General features: G+C 38.7%; 1 protein-coding gene across 4 annotated transcripts in view; it reads right to left on the bottom strand.

Annotated features, from left to right (window-relative positions):
• The window catches only part of Atrn (attractin), a 195,146-nt gene that overhangs the window by 8,448 nt on the left and 166,770 nt on the right, over positions 1-19,928 (bottom strand). For 3 of the 4 annotated variants that reach the window (XM_004840725.4, XM_087188714.1, XM_021254994.2), the window contains 3 exons: positions 19,718-19,779; positions 7,289-7,367; positions 5,207-5,314 (listed from right to left, as the gene is read on the bottom strand). In XM_004840725.4, the coding sequence (XP_004840782.2) occupies positions 5,207-5,314; positions 7,289-7,367; positions 19,718-19,779 (249 nt within the window). Of the gene's footprint in view, positions 1-5,206; positions 5,315-7,288; positions 7,368-18,720; positions 18,811-19,717; positions 19,780-19,928 lie in introns of those variants that run through there. The other variant, XM_004840726.4, reaches the window with a different exon arrangement.

Here is a 19,928-nt window from a genome sequence, read left to right on the forward strand (position 1 = left end):
ACTTGAGCAGCCGTTTGCAGTTCAGCGCGCAAGGCCCAGCCAATTAGGTTTAAACTTTCAAAACTTGCTAAATGCTAGCCAATTGTGTGATTTGCGTGTGATTTGAAACCCCACGCCCTTTTCGAAACCCCGCACCTTGCTGTAACCTCTATAAAAACCCCTGGTGTTTTAGAGTCAGGGCTCTCAATCTTGACCCGCTGCGTCGGTGACACTTGAGAGTCCCTGCTCAAGCTTGAATAAACGACCCTCGTGTGTTTGCATCGGAATCGGTTCCTTGGTGGTCTTTGGGGACCTCGCGATCTGGGCACAACAGCTGTCGGTCAAGAGCCACTCTCCTCTCTTGGAGGCACCCTGTGTTTCTTCTCACATGGCTCTTTCCCCCAGGACTCCCTGCCCAGCTTCCTCTTCTGCCACAAGCCAGTGGCACTGCTATGAAGGGAATTTTATTATATCTGCAAAATTTCTTCATAGTAGTGCCTAGGATAGTGTTTGACTGAATAACCAGGGGACAGGAATTGAGAGCCACCTTTAGAGATCTGCCTCCATTAATCATAAATATGTCATCAATTTCTTCAACTTGGTTGAAGAAAATGATTTCTAGTACTCCTCTGCTGAGGCACAGAAAACCCACCAGATAGGTGAAATGGTAGTGGTGGAAATTCAGTTATTAGGCAACCAAAAATATCTAGGTGAAGCCAGCCACAGTGGTGCACACCTGTAATCCCAGCACTGTGGTAGACAGAGACAGAAGGATTGCAAATTAAGTGCCACATGGGCAACTTAGTGACTTAGCCAGACCCTCTCTCAAAATGATAAACAAAAAGGGCTGGGGATGTAACTTAATGGTAGAGTGGCCCTGGGTTGGATCCACAGTACTGCTAGCTAATCAATCATTCAAACAAAGAAACCCTGTGCTGTTTATAGAAGATATTTTAAAATATAATAGAAAAAAGTTGAAAATAAAACCATGATCTAATAAAATAAATCATGAAAATACAGGTAGAGGGGTTCACTAATGTTTTGGTTTGGAAATAATTTGGTTTGCAAACAGAAACATTTGGCAAAATTTTGTTTTTATTTGCAAACTCTGCATTGGGTGACAAACACAAATGTGGCCATCTCTCCTGCACAAATACAATCATGGCCATCTTTCCCACACAAACTTTTATGTGGCCATTTTTTCCAAAATTGTAAAACAAATTAAGTTTGTGAACCAAGGTACCACTGTATAACCTTGATGTCAAGATCTGACAAAGCATACATAAATGAACACAAATGTAACTGCAAAATCTTAAAATCCTAGCAAAGAGAATTTATAGCCTTTGATATAATTATACTACAGTATGACTAAGTGAGGTTTACCTTAGAAATTTAACTACAGTCCATTATTAGGAAATGTATTAATAAAAATCCTCACAGAAATAATGCAAAATATAAAAAAGTCATGATTACCCTAAAAATCATAATTTTCTGGCATATGAGTACTAGAAAATTGTAAAACTCATAATTTCTTTGTTTAAAATGCATTTAAGGGAAAAAAAAATCACTGAGCAGATTACTATGTTCTAGACCCTGTTCCTGGTACTAGAAATGAAATAACAAATCTAGCTGAATTCCTGCCTTCACGAAACTCGCAGCCTAGGAGCATTAAACAAATCACTTCACAAATCTGATGAGTGATAGGGAAGAAAATTAGAGGTTTCCAAGAGCCTATCTATATATGAAAATGGAGCAGGCATGGTGCTGCATGTCTGTAATCCCAGCACTTTAGAAGGGTGGGGTGGAGGCTTATAAACTCAAGTCCCACTTGGGTAATTTAGTGAGATCCTGTCTCAAAATAACAAATTAAAAAAAGGGCTGGAAGGCCGGGGATTTAGCTCAGTGGTACCATGCCTGCCTCACAAGCGCAAGGTCCTGAGTTCAATCCCTAGTACCAGGAAAAAAAAAAGGGCTGGGGATGTGGCTCAGTGTGAAGACCCTAGGTTCAGTTCCCAATACAGAAAAAAAGAAAGGAAAAAAAAATAGAAAAAATCTAGGTGAGAGATGACAGTGGCTTAGAACAAGGTGGCAGCAACGGCGGAGGTGAGGTACAGTGGTTAGAAAATGTGGAAGACACCAAAATATTTGATGCTACTGGCTGTGCAATGACAGAACAAGAGTGAGAACTAGTTAAGAATGATTCCATAGTTTTGGTTTGAGCAACTAGAAGGATGGGGCAGCTTTCACAGAGCAGGGGAAGACACACCAGAGAATGGGTCAGGGGCACAACATCCACAGCTCAGTTCACACATTAAGTCTGACATGCTTGTTAAGACATCCAAGTGCGGACAATGAGTAATAATGACTTGGAGGGTCATGGGAGAGGTCTGGGTGGAAGGGATCATGGGCTGTAAATCTATGATGTAAAAGACATAAGAGGCCAAAGACTAAATCTGGGATATATTAGTTGGGAGAGCACTTGCCTAGCATGAACATGGACCTGGGTTCTATCCCCAGCACTGCAAAAATAAATTAAAAAATAAAAGATGTTGAGCCGATGAAGAGGACTGAACCACTGGGCAAGAGCCATCAGGAAGTAAGTGTGATGTGTGAAAGGAAAGTATTTTAAGGAATAACTAACTGTGTCACATGCTGTTGACATACATAGACTTGTTCAACATTTCAGGTTTGTCTATTTTTAAAAATCCCACAAATTATTATTATTTTGTCAGGCCAATGTTTGTTTAGGAACATGCTTATGATTTTATTTACTCACTATTCTTTCTTATACCATCTTTCTTGAGTAATTTTCCTTCTTTCTAGCATATCCTTTAGACATTTCTCACATATACATTGATTGTGGCAAATTCTGTTTTTCTTCTAATCTGAAAATACCTTTTTTCATTCTTGTTCTTGAAAGGCACTTATTGGGCACACGAGTCAAGGGTTCCACTACTGAGCGACATCTCCAGCCCTTCCCAAGTTTAAAAAAAAAGGTTATAAAATACATGCAAAATCTTCTATCTTAACTGTTTAAAAGTATACATTCAGTGGTGTTAAGTAATTTACGTTGTTGCACAACCATTAGCACTATCCATCTCCAGACCTCTTTTCATCTTGCAAAATGTAAACTATCCATTAAACACAAACTCCCCATTCTCTTCTCTCCCTAGCCCCTGGCAACCACCAGTATTTCCTGTCTCTATGAATTTAATTATTCTAGGTAAGTGATACAAGTGGAATCATATGGTATTTTAAAAATAACTAGCTTATTTCACTTAGCATTATGCCCTCCAAGTTCACCCATGTTTATAGCATGTATCAGAGTTTCCTTCCTTTTAAGGCTGAATAATATTCCATTCTAGGTATATATTACATTTTGCTTATTCATCCACTGAAGGACACTTGATTGCTTCCCCTTTTTGGCTACTAAGAATAATGCTGCCATAAATAATGTTGTATAAATATCTCTTTTTGAGATTCTACTTTTAATTCTTTTGGGTATATACCCAGAAGTGAAAATGTTTGATCACATGATAATTCTTTTAATTTTTTTAATGAATAGCAATACTGTACTTTTACAGGGGATGTATCATTTTACATTTCCACTAAAAGTGTACAAGGATTCCAATTTCTCCACATTGTAGATGAATCAATCTCTGGTTGTTTTTAAGGTATTTTTTGTCTTTGGAGTTCTGCAGTTTCACTATGGTAAATCCACCTATAGTTTTCTTGTTGTCTTCCTTCTTGTTTGTTCTCTTTAATCCTGCATATGATATTTTCTGTTTTGGAATCTTTACATACATGTATTCTATCACTTCTGGAAAATTCTCAGTCATTAAATATTTGAATATTGCCTCTTCACCATTTATTTGTTCTGGTACTCTAATAATACAATACTGTATCTCCTCATTCTGTCCTCCATAACCTTATAAATGGTGCTACATTTGGTGTAATTTTTTCACATTCCTCTTCCAGTTCTTAAATTCTCTCATTTGTGTCTAATGTATTTCTGAGTTATTTCAACAACTATATTTTTCATTCCTAGAAGTTCCACTGGTTATTCTTGACTTGCATAGCTTCATCATCTTTATGATTCTAATTTTTATTTCTTTTTTTTTTTTGGTACTGGGGATCAACTCGGGACCTTGTGCTTGCAAGGCAAGTGCTGGAACCACAGAGCTAAATCCCCAGCCTCTTTTTATTTCTTTAAACACTTGATACATAGCTGCATTATATTCTTTAGATGTCAGTTGTAACATCTGCGGTCCTGCCTAAATCACCTCTTGTTTCTGCTAACTCTCTCTACCAGTGGCCACCTCTTCTTATACTTGGTGATCATCAGTTGCTTGATCCTGAGCTGTGGTACTCCTACAGAGATTGGGGATGTTTTCCTATGAGGAAGATCTGCATCCACTTTAGCATGGAGTTGTGATGTGTTACCTGCCTAGAACCACTTTAGGCAACTCATGGCTTTGGTTTTGGTTCATTATTTGTTCTTTTTAGAGGAGGGAAAGAAGAGTAGTTCCTGGAGGTTTCATCTCTTTTTTATGAGCTCAGTAATGCTTTAAAAAGTATGTCTTACTCAGGATAGTTTTCCCAAACTATCTGACATGTTTCACTGTTTTGTCAAGAAAGTCCTATCACCTTATCATTTTAGGGGGAGTCAAAATATTTATTTTCCAGAGAAAACATAGCAAGTTATAATTTTGCTACTTAAAAAAGAAACCAAGAATATAATTATAAAGAACAATGGTCCAGTTTGGTTATTTTCAAATAAAAATTTTAAACTATTTGCCACAGAATACTTAAAAGTGTATCCGATACAGAAATTTATATGTAAAAATTCCCTGAACATAAGACTGTTTAATAACACAAACCAATGATTAGAAAATGAAAGTAGAAGACTACTTGACAACTTCAATGTTTAGCTGTTTTTTTGTTTTGTTTTTTGTTTTTGAGACAGGGTCTCACTATGTAGTTCAGGCTGACCTGAACCCACAATGTAGCCCAGGCAGGCCTCAAACTCATGGGGATCCTCCCGCCTCAGCCTCCCAAGTGCTGGGATTACAGGCGTACACCACCATGGTTGGCTAGCTTACTGTTAAAGAAGAGAGAAGAAAAAGAAGAGTAACCAAACAAGGCACTTGCTCTCACTGGTTTGGCATGTTCGGAAGCATGAGTTTTGAAGAATTAACCTATGAGGACTTTTGAATAACCTTCTCACCTTTATACTTCCCCCAATAAGGTCAGGAGGCTCTTCATCTGTTTCCAAGGCAACATTTACGGAAGCAAAGGGTCGACTGGCCATTTGCTGCATCTCTCGAAGAAGTTGCTAATAGATAATATAGCAAGCATTAGGCAACAAGTATCAAGGGGATTCTATTACTGAACAGTGCATATTAAAAATACCTTATCTTCCCTGATTCAAACCAATCAAATCTAAAATCAAACTTCTGTGACAGTTGGGGAAAACTAGACATGGACCAGGTATTAGATAACATTAGGAATTATTAAATTTTGTTAGATGTGGTAACATTGTTGTTGTATCTTTAAAAGCTTATCTGTTGGAGATACACACTGCAGTAGTGGTGGATATTATGCTATGATGTCTGCATGTTAAATACATAAAATGATGGAGCCCTATTGCTTCATTTTCCTACCACTTGATTAAAGTAAGGCCTGCTTTCTTCCCACTGAAACTGAACCAGATATTCATACAGCAACAAAACATTGAGCCTTACTGCACAGCAGACAAGACTGAGTGAACTTCTCATTCAGAAATGGTGTGAGCAAAAAACACAAATGGGAGATTCTGTAGAGAGACAGAAGGGGCTCTGAACTCAGGGAAATGTGGATGTGAACCCCTGCTCCAACTCTTTCCAGCTGTATGACCTTAAGAAAGGTGTGTAAGGGCCGGGATTTAGCTCAGTGGTGCTGCCACCTGCCTTGCAAGCGCAAGGTCCCGAGTTTGATCCCCAGTACCAAAAAAAGAGAGAAAGGTGTGTAAAAGCTGGGTATAGAGATGCATGCCTATAACCCTAGCACTTTAAGAGGTTGAGGCAGGAGAGTTGTGAGTTTGAAGCCAGCCTGGAACAGAGCGAGCCTGTCTCAAAAAAAATGAAAAAAGAAAATGAAAGGTGTGCTTAACATCTCTGGGCTTCAGTTTCTTCTTCTTTGAATCATTTTGATTCCATGAGGTCAACAGGTTCAGTTAAACACTGCCAAGCACATGGTACATGGTCACCCATGTATCCTTAAGGATATTAAGAGATCTTCCGGGCATGTTCTTGAGGTTTGGGTTGGAAGACACACAAGACTTATGACAAACTACTTCCTAGGAATTATGGTAGGAGACAGAATCCTGGGCTGCAGAGCTCAGGGTTCTGTTCTAGAAGGGAGTTTTTATGTTAAAACAATATATTTTTCCATTTTAAAAAGATGATGGTTCACTTATTTACTCAGCAATTATATGCAGCAACCCAGCTCTCTGCTCTGTGCTCATCTAAGTCAGTCACAGTGAGACAGAGATCCTCCCCTCCTGCAGCTCCCACTCCAGATCTTCTCAAGAGTGCAGGAGCTGATGTGGGCAGAAGCCTTCCAAACAGGGCCTGGTATGTGCAAGGATTTAAAGTATCCTGACTAGGAATAAATCACTACTGATCTTCTAGAAACGATAAAATATATGATGAATGGTCAGGTTCAGAGTTACAGAAACATTCCAAGCCACAAGGGTAAAAGCTTAGTCTTTCAGTTTTCCCATGTCTGTTGTTCACTTACACTATCTCTGAAGGAAGAGTTTACTCAGTCCTGTCCTCTGTGCAACAAGGCACAATGTTGTGCTGCTGTATGAATATCTGGTTCAGTTTCAGCAGGAAGAAAGCAGGTTTGACTTTAGCCAAGCAACAGGGCTCCATTGTCCCGTTTTCCTTTTTCATTTTGAGTCAGGGTCTTGCTAAATCACTAAGTTGCCCAGGCTGGGCCTACACTGGGTTTGAACTTGTTTATCCTCTTGCCTCAGCCTCCCACAATGCTGGAATTACAGGTGTGCACCACCACACCTGGCTCCCTTTATTCTCATTCTTATGAAAGGCTCTTGAGAAAGCTGTGTCAAATCAAGTGGTGGCCATGGCTGTGGCAGAATTAAGGATGTTCTATCCATGCAGGACTACATTAAGTCAACTGACTATGCTGAAGAACCCTATCTCGCTGAGATGCGTGCATCTATCACTAATCACTAAACAGTTAAAGTGACTTGCCTCAGAAAAAGTTCTCCCCGGGATTCTCTATCTTTATTAAAGAGGCTTACCTCTCTACGCCTGGAGGCCCAACAACTTTGTTTGATCTTCCAAACCACAGCAGCCACCAGGAGCAAAGATAGGAAACAACTGTGAAAAAAGAATGTAACAAGTTATTATCCCAGTCCCAGAATCAGTACCACTGTCATCCACACCTGGGTCCAGGTCTTAACTTCAAGCTCCCTTGTAGTGCTTCACCACCAGGCCCCAGTCACAGGAAGCAGAGCAGGAGAAGACTTTGGTGAGTGAGCTTCCTGGCCTGATTTATAGGAAGGCCCTACTAGGTGCTGGGAGAGAGCGCTGACCTCTCAGGGTCCTATCAGAATGACCCATGGGGCCAACCCCAAACATGAGAAACAATTCTAAGATAATGACAACAGATAACAAGCAGGCCATTAATCAAAGTAAACATTTACTAGTAAAGTCTAAGAAAAGTTCATTATTAAAGTAACAATCAGCTTTTCATAAGAGTTAAACAGAAGGAATAGAATTGTATACGTATTAATGTATTTTCAATAATATTTTTACAAAGTAAATACATATATTTTTATAAAAGAAAACATTTAAGATGACCAATGCAAGCCAACAACTTTCTTAAAAACATTAAAAGAAAAATAACTCTCATTGGTCTTAGAACTGAAAAGATTTCAGTGTCATCTCATCTATAAACCAGGTGTTGAATGATTTGAAAGCTACCATGAAGGCAAAGAGTGACTCACTTCTGGTTAAAAGGAAAAATGAGCCAAATAAACCCTTAGATATCTGCTATAAATAACTTTTAAGTTGGTATTTTTACTCATAACTTGTAAAAGGGGCTTGCTGTGAAGTATTTTCCAAAGAGTTCCAGGAGACATAGAGCTCTCTGCTCCGCTGCAGTCGGGGACCCTCTTGAGAGGCTCTGTGTTTGAAGTATAGGGTTAGTTTCGTTTGTGACACTGACAGACTGTTCTCCCAGGCCAGCTGGAGAAAGGCATTCTAAGCTGCTGGGAAGATGGAACTGCCCTTTCACCAAGAGCTCAAGGGTCCTACAGGCCCCTGCCTCCTAAAGCATGTGGTGCAGACCCCCTCCAATAGATGCCTTGACAAAAGAAGTGTCTTCAAGCCCCTGGTCACCAGTCAGTGGACAGCCTTTAAGTCTGTCTTGGGCCTCTCTGCTATCTGTGCCTCTCTGGCAACATTCTATGGTGTTCTGCGGTGTTCTTTGAATTTGTACGAGGCCAGGTCCTGTTCCCAGCTCATGGAATACATCAATGAATAAGAAAAAGATCACTGGTTCCATGGACCATGTAGTTTACATTCCAGCAAGTGAAAGGCAACAGTACACAGAAACAAATGAGAGCCTGTCAGAAGGCAGTAAGTGCTATAGACATAAAAAGGTAAGGAGGGCAAGTGGCACTCTAGAGCAGATGGTCAGAGGCTGGGGATATAGCTCAGTGACACAGCACTTGCCTGCCTGGCATGTGCAAGCCCCTGGGTTCCTTTCTCAGGACCAAAAAAAAAAAAAAAGCTAGAGTAGATGGTCAGAGTGAATAGACCTTCTTTCCCAAAAAGGTAACACTGGAATAAGCAGAGGGTGGATTTACAAAGTGCACTGGAAAAAGAGATCAGTCATCAGTCATGTAAAACCCAAAGTAAGAACATAACTGTCATGTTGAGATGTTAACTTATTCTGAGACCATCTGGGTGGCCACAGCAGGACCAAGGAGGGATATAATCTAGATAAGACAACAATGGTGGAAACCATGGTGTTAGCAAAGGTGTGAAAAGCACTTTGGAATCTGGACATAATTTATAGAGACAAAAAGAGCTCCTGATGGGCTGATTGTAGGTTATGGAAGAAAGAGTTTTTGGTGTAAGGGACTTGCCATCAACCTAGAAAGAGGGAAGGCACTGGGTAGAGCAGGAGGGAGACGCAGATCAGGAGTCCCATTGATGTGTACCAGGCAGCCAGGGGAGACACATGGGGCAGATATAGGAAGTTAGAGGCGGGGTGCCAGGTAGTTTGGAGATGGCATTTGGGAGTCATCAGCACATTATTTGGTATTTGAAGCAATCAACTTGCATGAAGTCACCAGGGGGGATAAATACAGATACAGGAGTGTCCTGAGGGTACCCAATTTGAGAAGTTGGGGAGAAAAGGAAGAACCAGTAAAAGAGTCTGAGAATAACCTACATTTTTCTTGGTTCCATGTACAACCCTGCTTCTTGTTACTTTTATTCCCATAGATAAGCACAGGAGGGTAAGAGAAACAGGCAGGCTCATGCCTGCTGTAGCAGCATAAATTCATACAACTATTCTGAGGGACTATCTGCTGATGTTTTCACATTTTGATACAGCAATTATAAAACACTATCCCAGAAAGATAGTCACAGAAAAATGCAAAAACATATGCAAAAAACCCTGAGGATAATCTAAGACTCAGGCAAAAGAGGAATGATCAAATAGAATAAGATGCATTCATACTATGGGAAAAGTTTTAAAAAACAAGGTGAGGGCCGGGGATTTAGCTCAGTGGCACCGAACCTGCCTCACAAGCAGGTCCTGAGTTAAATCCCCCTTACCCCCCCCCTAAAAAAACCCAACAAGAACAAGGTGAAAGCTGGGCCTGGTAGCAAATCCTTGTAATTCTAGCACTCTAGAAGGCTGAGGCAGGAGGATTACAAGTTCAAGTTCAGATTGGGCAACTTAGCAAGATCCTGTTTAAAAAAAAAAGGTGGAGACAGGAGGTATAGCTCAGTGCAAAGGCCCTGGTTTCAACCCCTAGTATATATAATATACTAATATATTGTACATTCCCTAGTTAAAAAAAAATTGATTCTATGTATAGGGAAAGCAAACCACAGAATACTGAGTAACGCTGAGTAAGCTGTAATGGTTTAGATCTAAAATGTCCTCCAAAATCCTCACATTCAGAGGTAGGGCCTTGTGGGAATGTGCTAGTCACTGGGGGTACGGTTTGGAAGGGTATATTCTCTCTTCCTCAGGTCCCCTCTCCTCCAATCTTTCCCTGCTTCCTGGCCATCATGGGGTGAACAGCCTTCCTCTGTCATGCATTCTGCCTTGGAGTCAGCTGACCATGGGTTAAATCCATTGAAACTGGAGGCTAAAATAAACTTTTCCTCCTTTAAGTTGGGGTGTTAGGTATTTTGTTCCAGTGATGGGAAAGTTAATTAATACAGAAAATTGGTACTGGGGGTGGGGCTATTGCTATGACTAAACCTGATCGTATGATTTGATTTAGAAGCCTTTGGAACTTTTTGTAGGAGTTTGGAAAAGTTAGGAAGCCAGACATGATGGCACATATCTGTAATCCTAGCATCAGGAGGTTAAGGCAGGAGGATTGCTGTGAGTTCAAGGCCAGCCTGGGCTACACAGTAAGTTCAAGGACAACCTGAACTGAGTTCAAGGACAACCTGAAAAAAAATGGTTGGAGAAGTGAGATAAAGAAGCTGTAGAGTGCTCTGAACAGAGATTGATGAGAAATTCTGGTTGGAGTTCAGAAGACCAGAGTGCTGAGAGGAATGTGGACAATAAAGTCCAGGTTCAGGAGGTTTCAGGTGGGAATAAGGACTCTATTGGTAGCTGGACTAGAGGCCATGTGTGTTATACTCTGGCAGAAAATCTGTCTATATTCTGTCCATGTCCTGAGACTATAGTAGACTGAGATTAAGGGTGATGGGCTAATTAATTTACTGGAAAAAATATTAAGGCAGCCCAGTGTTCAGCTTGTAACATGAGTACAGCTGGCTGCTTTTAGCCAGATCTACAGTGAAAATCAGTAGCAGAAAGCAGAGCTGAATTATTTGAAAAGTTTGTAGTTCTGCCAGAAAGAAAGCTCCTGCAAAGTTGGGGCAAAAGAGAACATGGTTCCTGAAAAGATTAGCATTAAAAAGAAGCCAAGTACAGTAGTAGCTTGGTTCATGAACTTAAATTTGTTCCACAATTCTGGAAAAGATGGCCACATTCATGTTTGTATGGGAAAGATAGCCATGTTCCTGTTTGTTACCTGATAAGGAGTTTGCAAACAAAACCAAAATTTTGCCAAATGCTTCTATTTGTGAACCAAATTGTTTGCAAACAGAATCGTTTGGTGAACTTAGGTACCACTATATTTTGCAACAGAACAATAGGAAAGATGGCTCAAAGGCATCTCAGAAATCAACAAGACCTACCTCCTGGAGGCTCAAGGGCACAAAACTCTAAATATTAAATAAGAGAGTCTCTTGGACGCCTGCTTATTTAGGACTGCCTAGGGAAGTGTATCCCTGAATTCAGCCAACCAGGTACTCAAGAGGCCACTGCAGTCATGTTCCAAGGGGGCCTAGCTACTCTTCAACCTTGGTGTCACCCATATTGTGCTGGTTTTTCAGGCATAAAGAATGTATGAGTTATGGGGCTATAGAGGCTTGTGCTCATATTTTCAAAGGCCTGGGAGGCCATACAAAAATGTGTGACAGGGTCACAGTCTCTTCCAGGAGCCCACGAGACAGCAGTACATGAGCTGTGAGTGAAGCTAAAAGTACAATCCCCAGGAAGCTGGTGATGTCAGGAACACACAATGTCTTCAGAGGAAAGCCACAGATAGTGAGTGGAGCCAGTTCAAGTGAGAGGTCAGGTGAATTGTAACCAGCAAGGTCACAGGGATGGGGGCACCAAAACTTTGGAACTCACATCTTACCACAACCTGCCTCAAGGGCTGGAAATGAAGTGACAGGATTTAATGTTTGCCTTGCTTGGTTTTGGTCTTGCTTTGGTCTCATTTCTGCCTATTCCTGTTCCTCTCTTTTGGAATGGGACACTGTATGACGGAAGTGCTTAACTTTCTTTTTGATTTTTACAGGGTCTCACAGTTAAGAATTTGCTTAGAGTCTTAGAGATTTTGGACTGAGGCTTTTTAGAAACACTAGAAGTGTTAAACCTCTGGTAGACTAAATACATTTTGCATAATGAGATGGACATGAGACTTTGGGGGCCATGGGTGAAATATTAAAGTTTAGAACTAAAATGTCCTACAAAAGTCTCATGTTCAGAGGTGTGGCCTGGTCAGAAGGTGCAGGTCACTGAGGTATGACTTGGAACAGCTTTTCTCCGCCATGCATTCTGCCATACCACTTCTGGATTGGAGCCAGCTGACCACAGACTGAATTCACTGAAAACCGTGAGCCAAAATAGATCTCAAGCACGACAGTGGGTCCAGTGGACCCATCTCTTACTTTTCTACTGTAAATTTGTCCTTGAGTGTAACAGTAGCAGGCTGTGCATCTCAGTACCTTTCCCTGAGGGATACAGGAAGCAATCTATGTGTTTACCCACTTGGTATGATGAATGGCAAGGTGTATGCACATGTGCAAAAGTGGCAAAATAAGATTTTTACCCACATTATGCTTGTCTAACTGGTTTTGCATATGTTCAAGCATCACAGAGGGTCCAAAAGATCCATACCAGGATTAACACTCCAGGATTTGTTTTTAAAAAGTTTTCTTTTGATTTTTCTGGTAGAAGTAGTTTAATTCAGTGCAGTGGCACATGAAAAACCAGATTTGCAAGTCTTGGAGGAGGTCAAAGGGGAATCATCAGATTACTCATCCGTGGATGATGAAGGTGATCCATTATGGTAAAATACATGTTCTCATAACATAAGAGTGGTGTGGGTAGCCAGGGATTTAGCTCAGTTGTTTCGCCGCCTACCGCGCAAGGACAAGGATCTGAGTTTGATCCCCGGCACCAAAAAAAAAAAGAGTGGTGTGGGTGTATGATGATGATTTTGACACTGGCCATGTGAGCCAAAGTTCCTATGACAGTGAAATGGAGTAAGAATTGATTGATACAGACACAGGGAATACAGACCTCCTTGATTCAGATGACGAAGAAAACAACGTGAGTAAATATTTGACTAGTCAAAATGTCGCAAAATGGCCACACAACCAAATGGAACAATCCAATGTTAGAATTAGGTCTGAAAATATAGTGAGGGTCTTGGCAGGTGTGAAACACATTAGATAGAATGCCAGCACTGTCATTCAGTGTTGGAAATTCTAACAGATGAAATGCTACAAGATGCTGTGAAATAAACAAAAGCTGAAATGGAAGTAAAATGTTCGGTATGCACCAATAGCCATATTTTAAAAATGTATTATGACACCTCACTAGCTGAACTGAAAGCATTCATAGGTCTGCTGTACTTAGCAGGGATTTCTCATGGTAATCACAGAAATGTAAAAAACTTATGGAAAAGTGATGGGTCAAAATATGGCATAAAGGGCTGGGGATTTAGCTCAGTGGTACGGGCACCTGCCTCGAAATTGCAAGGTCCTGAGTTTGATCCCCAGTACCAAAAAAAAAAAAGGCATAAAAATGTATACCCTTGTGGATGCAAAAACTTATTATGCTTTCAATTTAGACATTTATCCTGTAACTCAGCCATCAGGACCTTATTCATATAGTAATAAACCGAATGATGTTGCGAACAGACTTGTTGCTCCCATCTCCTAAACTAATTGGAAAGTGACATCTGACAATTGGTTTACAGTTTCTTACCAATGTTACACTTGCTAACAGAGTACAAGTTGACCAGCACAGGAACTGTATATAGGAACAAAGCAGAAATTCCAAATGAAATGTTGCAATTTCAAAACAATTATATAGTACAATCTTTGGATTTCAGAAAGATTTACATTGTCCTCATATATGGTAAAGAAAAACAAACTGGTACTGCTGGTGTCAACATTGCACCATGATGGAAATATTGATAGAGAAACCTCAACAAAACAGAAGCCTGAGATGGAAACTTTCTACAAGAAACCAAAGGTGGAGTAGATGTTAATGAGTTATGCAGCAACTATGATGTCACTCGAACACAAAGCATTGGCCAATGGTTGTATTTTATTTGATCTTAAATATGTGTGGCATAAATACTTTGATAATTTACATAGAAAATAACAAGTACAAAATATCATGCAGAAATTTTCTTAAAGGATTGGGACTGGAACTCCTAAGGGATTATTTACAGCAGAGGAAAAACAAAATGTTTCTGCCCAGGGAACTACACAAAAAAATTATGGAACACACTGGTGTGCTGACAGGTGAACAGGCAGGCGCAGTGCCACAAAGATCTACTATGACAACACGAAAACCAAAAAGATGTAAACTGTGCCCTAAAAGAAAGGACAGGAAAACAAAACATATGTGCTATCAGCATAAGTGATACTTGTGTATGGAACATGCAGTTGTAAGTGTGAATACTGCCTTGCATATGACAGTTGAAGCAAAGATTATTTCTGTGGTACACTTTTATCTGTGTTTTCATTGTAGTTCACAGAGGTTTTTAAAAATTTCTGATGTTATCTTTTAGGTTTTGTAAGCAAGTAAACAGTTGATGTGAAAATGTTGATGTCTATTTGAAGCACTCATTACATATTTGATATTTTATTTTATTGATATCTTATTTCCCTTCTAAGCATATGTTGTACAACATAGTAGGAAGCTCCTTACAAAACAGGAAGAGAGGCAACAAAAATGGCCTCCCACATAGGAAGGGAAAGCTAAACACATGTGCTGTCAGTGTAAGCGAGACGTGTGCATGGAACATGCAATTGTCATGTATGACAACTGCCTTGGGAGTGACACTTAAAGCAGATTATTTCTGTGGTAGACTTTTGTTTGTGTTTACATTGTAGTTCACATAAGTTTTCTTTTCTTTCTTTTTTTTTTTTTTGGTACTGGGGATCGAACTCGGCTCTTTGCACTTGCGCAGCAGGCAGCCAAACCACTGAGCTAAATCCCTGGCCCATAGGTTTTATTTTCTGATGTTATCTTTTAGGTTTGTAAACAAGTAAACAGCTGATATGAAAATGTTGTCTATTCTAAGCACTCATTACATATTTGATATTTAATTTTATTGATATCTTATTTTCCTGCTAACTGCATGTTGTACAATATACTAGGAAGCTCCTAACAAAACAGGAAGAGAAGTGACAAGACTGCCACATAGAAAGGAAAGCTAAGGACATATGCTGTCAGTGTGAGACATGTGGATGGAACATCCAGTTGTCATGTGTGAAGACTGCCTTGGGTTTGACAATTGAAGCAAAGCTCATTTTTGTTGTAGAGTTTTACTGGTATTTTCATATAGGCATTTATTTCTGATGTTATCTTTTAGGTTTTGTAAGCAAGTACACAGCTGATGTGAAAATGTTGATTCTATTCTAAATGCACAATACATATTAAGAACTTAATACCTTATTTTATTTATATTTTATGTTCCTGTTAACTATACACTGTAAAATAAGAAATTTCTGACAAAACAGCAAGACCAGTGAGATGTCAAGTATGTCCTACAAAAAGGCCAGAAAAGCAAAACACATGTGCTTTTAGTGTAAGCGATATGTATGTATAGAATGTACTGTTATCATGTGTGCAGACTGCCTTAGGTGTGATAATTGAAGTAAAAGTTACTTTTTTGTAAAGTGCTATTTGTATTTTTGCTGTAGTTCATATAAGAATTTATTTGTGGGCTGGAGATTTAGCTCAGTGGTTCCGCCACCTGTCTGGAAAGCACAAGGACCCAAGTTCGATCCCCGGTACCAAAAAAAAAAAAAGAATTTATTTGTGTTGTTCTTTTTTAGACTTTGTACACCAAAAAAGTCAACGTTGAAAATTTTGCTTTTTTTATAAACTCAATAAATATATACATTTTTTTGGTACCAGGGTTCAAACTCAGGTCCTTGCACTTGCAAAGCAGGCGGTAAACTCAATAAATATTAAAAATTCAATACTTTTTATTTTTTCTTGTTAAGTACTCATTGTTTAATAAAACTTATAAAATTAAAATTAATAATTCATCAATAGAAGTATTTTTAAAGAACAAACATGGGTCTGACAGACCCACATTTATGCGCCTTTATGAGAAAATTAGTCTTATGCTCCATGGCAGGTATTCTGTCCCGGTGACAGAAAAATTGACTAATATACAAGTTACAGAAAAACATGGGAGGAAAGGAAGTAGCCCATTTCATAAGCCATAAATTAAGAAATTTATTAGGAAAACCATAAATTTTGAGCAGTATATATACAGAAAAATGTTGGAAGCATAAATAGCAAAATATTAACAGTGGTAATTTTTAGAAAATGAAATTGGAAGAAGTTTAACTTTATTTTTATGTTACCTAGTTTTAAAATGAATGCAAATTATTTTTGATATTCTATAAGAATTCTTGTCTTCATTTTGATTTTCTACTTTAAAAAGTTTTAATGAAGATTTCACATTGTATTTTTACTTTACTATATTTTGATTAGTTTAGCATATTTCTCTATTTAATGCTGTCCCTATAAATTCTCTTTGCATTATCTGTATCACTAACAGAAATGTAAGCCACATATGTACTTTTAAATTTCCTAGTAGCTATATTAAAAAAGGCAACAGATGAATGGATTTTAATAATATATATATAGTTTTGGAGACAAGATCTCCTGAGAGAGTTCAGGCTAGCTACTCCACACCCAAAGTAAAAAGGGGAAAGGTTTATTTGGCTTATAGTTCATACAGGTTTCAGTCCATAATCGGCTGGTTCCAAGGCAGGGTGGCAACATTCATGGCACAGAAGACAGCAAAAGCAACAAGATACCTTAACAGCATCTTTCTGCCCCTTTTATCTTATTCAGACTACTTTGGGCCAGCAGCACTCAAGCCCTTAATCCTAGTGCCCTTGGGCCTAGACTCACCTTGAATCAATCACACAGATTCAGACACCTCTGAATAAGCCTGAGGCTTTAGGGGGACATCTAATCACAAGCTACAATACCCAGGCTGGACTTGAAGTCATGATTTTCCTGCCTCAGCCTCCCAAGTGCTGGAATTATGGGCATATACCACTATACCTGGCCTTATATTCTTATTTTCTCTAAGTTTTCAAATTCTGGTGCGTATTTTATACTAATAAGCACATCTCAATTTAAACAGTAGCTATTCATTAGAAAATATCTGATCTGTATTTTGATTGCATAAAATTTACACTTAAATGATTTGGTATCAGATTTTAAATTAAGTTTAAAATAATTAAAATTAAATAAAATGAAAATTCAGTTTATTAGTCAGATGCTCACAAGCCACAGGTGACTGGCAGCTACCAACGATAATGATCTTGTAGATTTCTATATGTTACTATTTCTTTTCATTTTTTAATCACTTATATGTGAAACCTGTATACTTTACCTTTGCCTCAGTTATGCCTCATAGTCCACTGGCCAATATGATTTTGTGCCAGTGCCACAGTAATCATTGACAAAATGTTCATTATCTGGGAGAAACTGCAGGTTCTTTTATCCCTATCCCCCATTATTTTTTTCTTGGTCAATCTTTCTTTCTTTTTTTTTTTTTTTGGTACCAGGGATTGAACTCAGGACCTTGCACTTGCGAGGCAGGCACCGGAACCATCCCTTTAATGTATATTTTAAATTGACACCTAGTAATTATACAATTATTACTATTATCCCACTACACTATAATTATATTTATGAAGTACAAGTGACATTTCAATACATGTATGCATTGTGTCATGATCAGATAAAGATAACTGCCATATCTATCACTTCAGACAACATTATTTCCTTATATTTGGAACAGTCAAAATCCTCTCTACTAGTTATTATTAAATATTCAATTACTTGTCACCAACCATAGTTATACTGCTGTACTACAGAACACTAGAAATCATTCTTCCCATCCAACTTCTTTTGTACCCATTAACTATCCCCTCCTTATCCTCCTTCCACCACTTTCCCCAGGCTCTGGTAACCACTGTACTATTTTCTACTTCTTGAGATCTACAACTTTAGCTTCTACATGTAAGTGAGAACATGGCAGTGTTGGCCTTTCTGTGCCTGATTATTTCACTTAATCTCTTCCAGTTACACCCATGTTGCTGCAAATGTAAAATTTTTAAAAAGAGAAAAGAGATCCCATACAAGGAGTGGCATTAGCTTCCTCAACATCAATACTAGAAGCTAGAAGAAATAATACAATGTATCCTAAATTGTAGTGGAAAATTAATTTCAACCTAAAATTTTGTATTCAAATTCTCAAAAAATTGTGAGGGTAAAAATAAAGACATCTCAGTTGGCAAAACTCACAGAAAAGTTACCTCTCATGTACTTTTTCTCAGAAACCTTCAGGAGAACGTGCTTCATTGAAAAGAAGGAATATATAGGAAGAATGCAGCATAAATCAGGGGTATGTTTATAGAAAACCAAACAATTTTGAAACAAAAACATGGATAATATTAATTTAGGATAAGCAAAGAGTGAACCTCTCCATCCAAAAAACAAAGTATAGCATAGTTCAAATCAGCTGTAAATAAGAGTTTTATGGTCATAATAACAAACAGAGGTCACTGATTTGGCTGAGCATCATGATATAATTTTATTCAATAACTGAAGGGAGAGGATTGTGTATTCATTTGTGGTGTGGGAGAGATGCTGGGGAAGGTAATATAAGACAATAAATCCTCATCTTCTACAGGACATCAATAGATTGACCTTAAAAAGTGAAGAGATAGTGTAAATGTGGAGAAGAAAAAAATAGCTAGAACAGTTTAAATTGAGGGAAGAACCAAGATATGGAGGGAGAAGGGATGGAGATGAGAAAAGAATTAAGATGTATTATGTACATGTACCAACTCTCCACAATGAATGTAATCAATACGTACTGCAAACCTGTACTAACAAAAGAATTTTAAAAAGGATAGTAAAATGGGAGTGCCTGTATATGGCTCAAATAAAGACTGAGAGAAGGAGCTAGAAGGTATGAGGCAGGTTGTTGCTGCTTTTGCTTATGAGGACTGCAGCACTTGTCTTTTTCAACTGTTTCTATGTTGTATCTTCGGAAAATATAATTTAAGAAAAACTAAAATAAAAGAGAATCCAATGGGACTAAAAAAAATCACTTTTAGCTTTAAAACTTTGGATAATCACTGGAATTGTTTCTTTAACAAGACAAGGCACACGTGTAGCTCCCATCAGTAACCATTATTACTATTTTTTTAGTTCAAAATTTTCCATGAGTCAAATTACCTGTAATTTAGTAAAAGGTGCATGCAAAGCTTCCCTCCCCAAAGCCAGAATGTACAAACCAAATGTTTTCATTTCACCAATTTATATGAATTATACCATTGTAATTTTTTAAATTTTATTTTATTTTATTTTTTTTTTGGTACCAGGGATTGAACTGGGGACCTTGCGCTTGTGCAGCAGGCGCCGGAACCACTGAGCTAAATCCCCACCCCTATACCATTGTAATTGACATGCAACTTTTCAGGAACACACATAAAGTAAGTTTGATCTGCTGTGGAAGCAAGGATTATTCTTTTATCTTTTACGAGCTAGTAATTATGGAACTAAGGGTCTGAACTGAAAGAACAGACATAGTTTGTATGAGAGAAATTACCTGAAGAAAGTCACGAAGAACTGTACCAGGTCCATAAAATTGCTGTGCTGGGAGAAGGCGATCTGTGGCAGAAAAACAGGTGGTGAGTTATTTAGGTTATAAAATGCACTGGTGACTCAGCCTGCTCGTTTCAAGAGATGAGCTAAAAGACAGACTTTAACCAGGCATGGTAGCACACTTGGGGAGGCTGAGGCAGGCTGGGGAGGCTGAG

Source organism: Heterocephalus glaber, unplaced genomic scaffold, assembly GCF_053883595.1.
Source record: "Heterocephalus glaber isolate CG9 unplaced genomic scaffold, H.glaber_assembly_v1.0 deba00001532, whole genome shotgun sequence".
NCBI lineage: Eukaryota > Metazoa > Chordata > Mammalia > Rodentia > Bathyergidae > Heterocephalus > Heterocephalus glaber.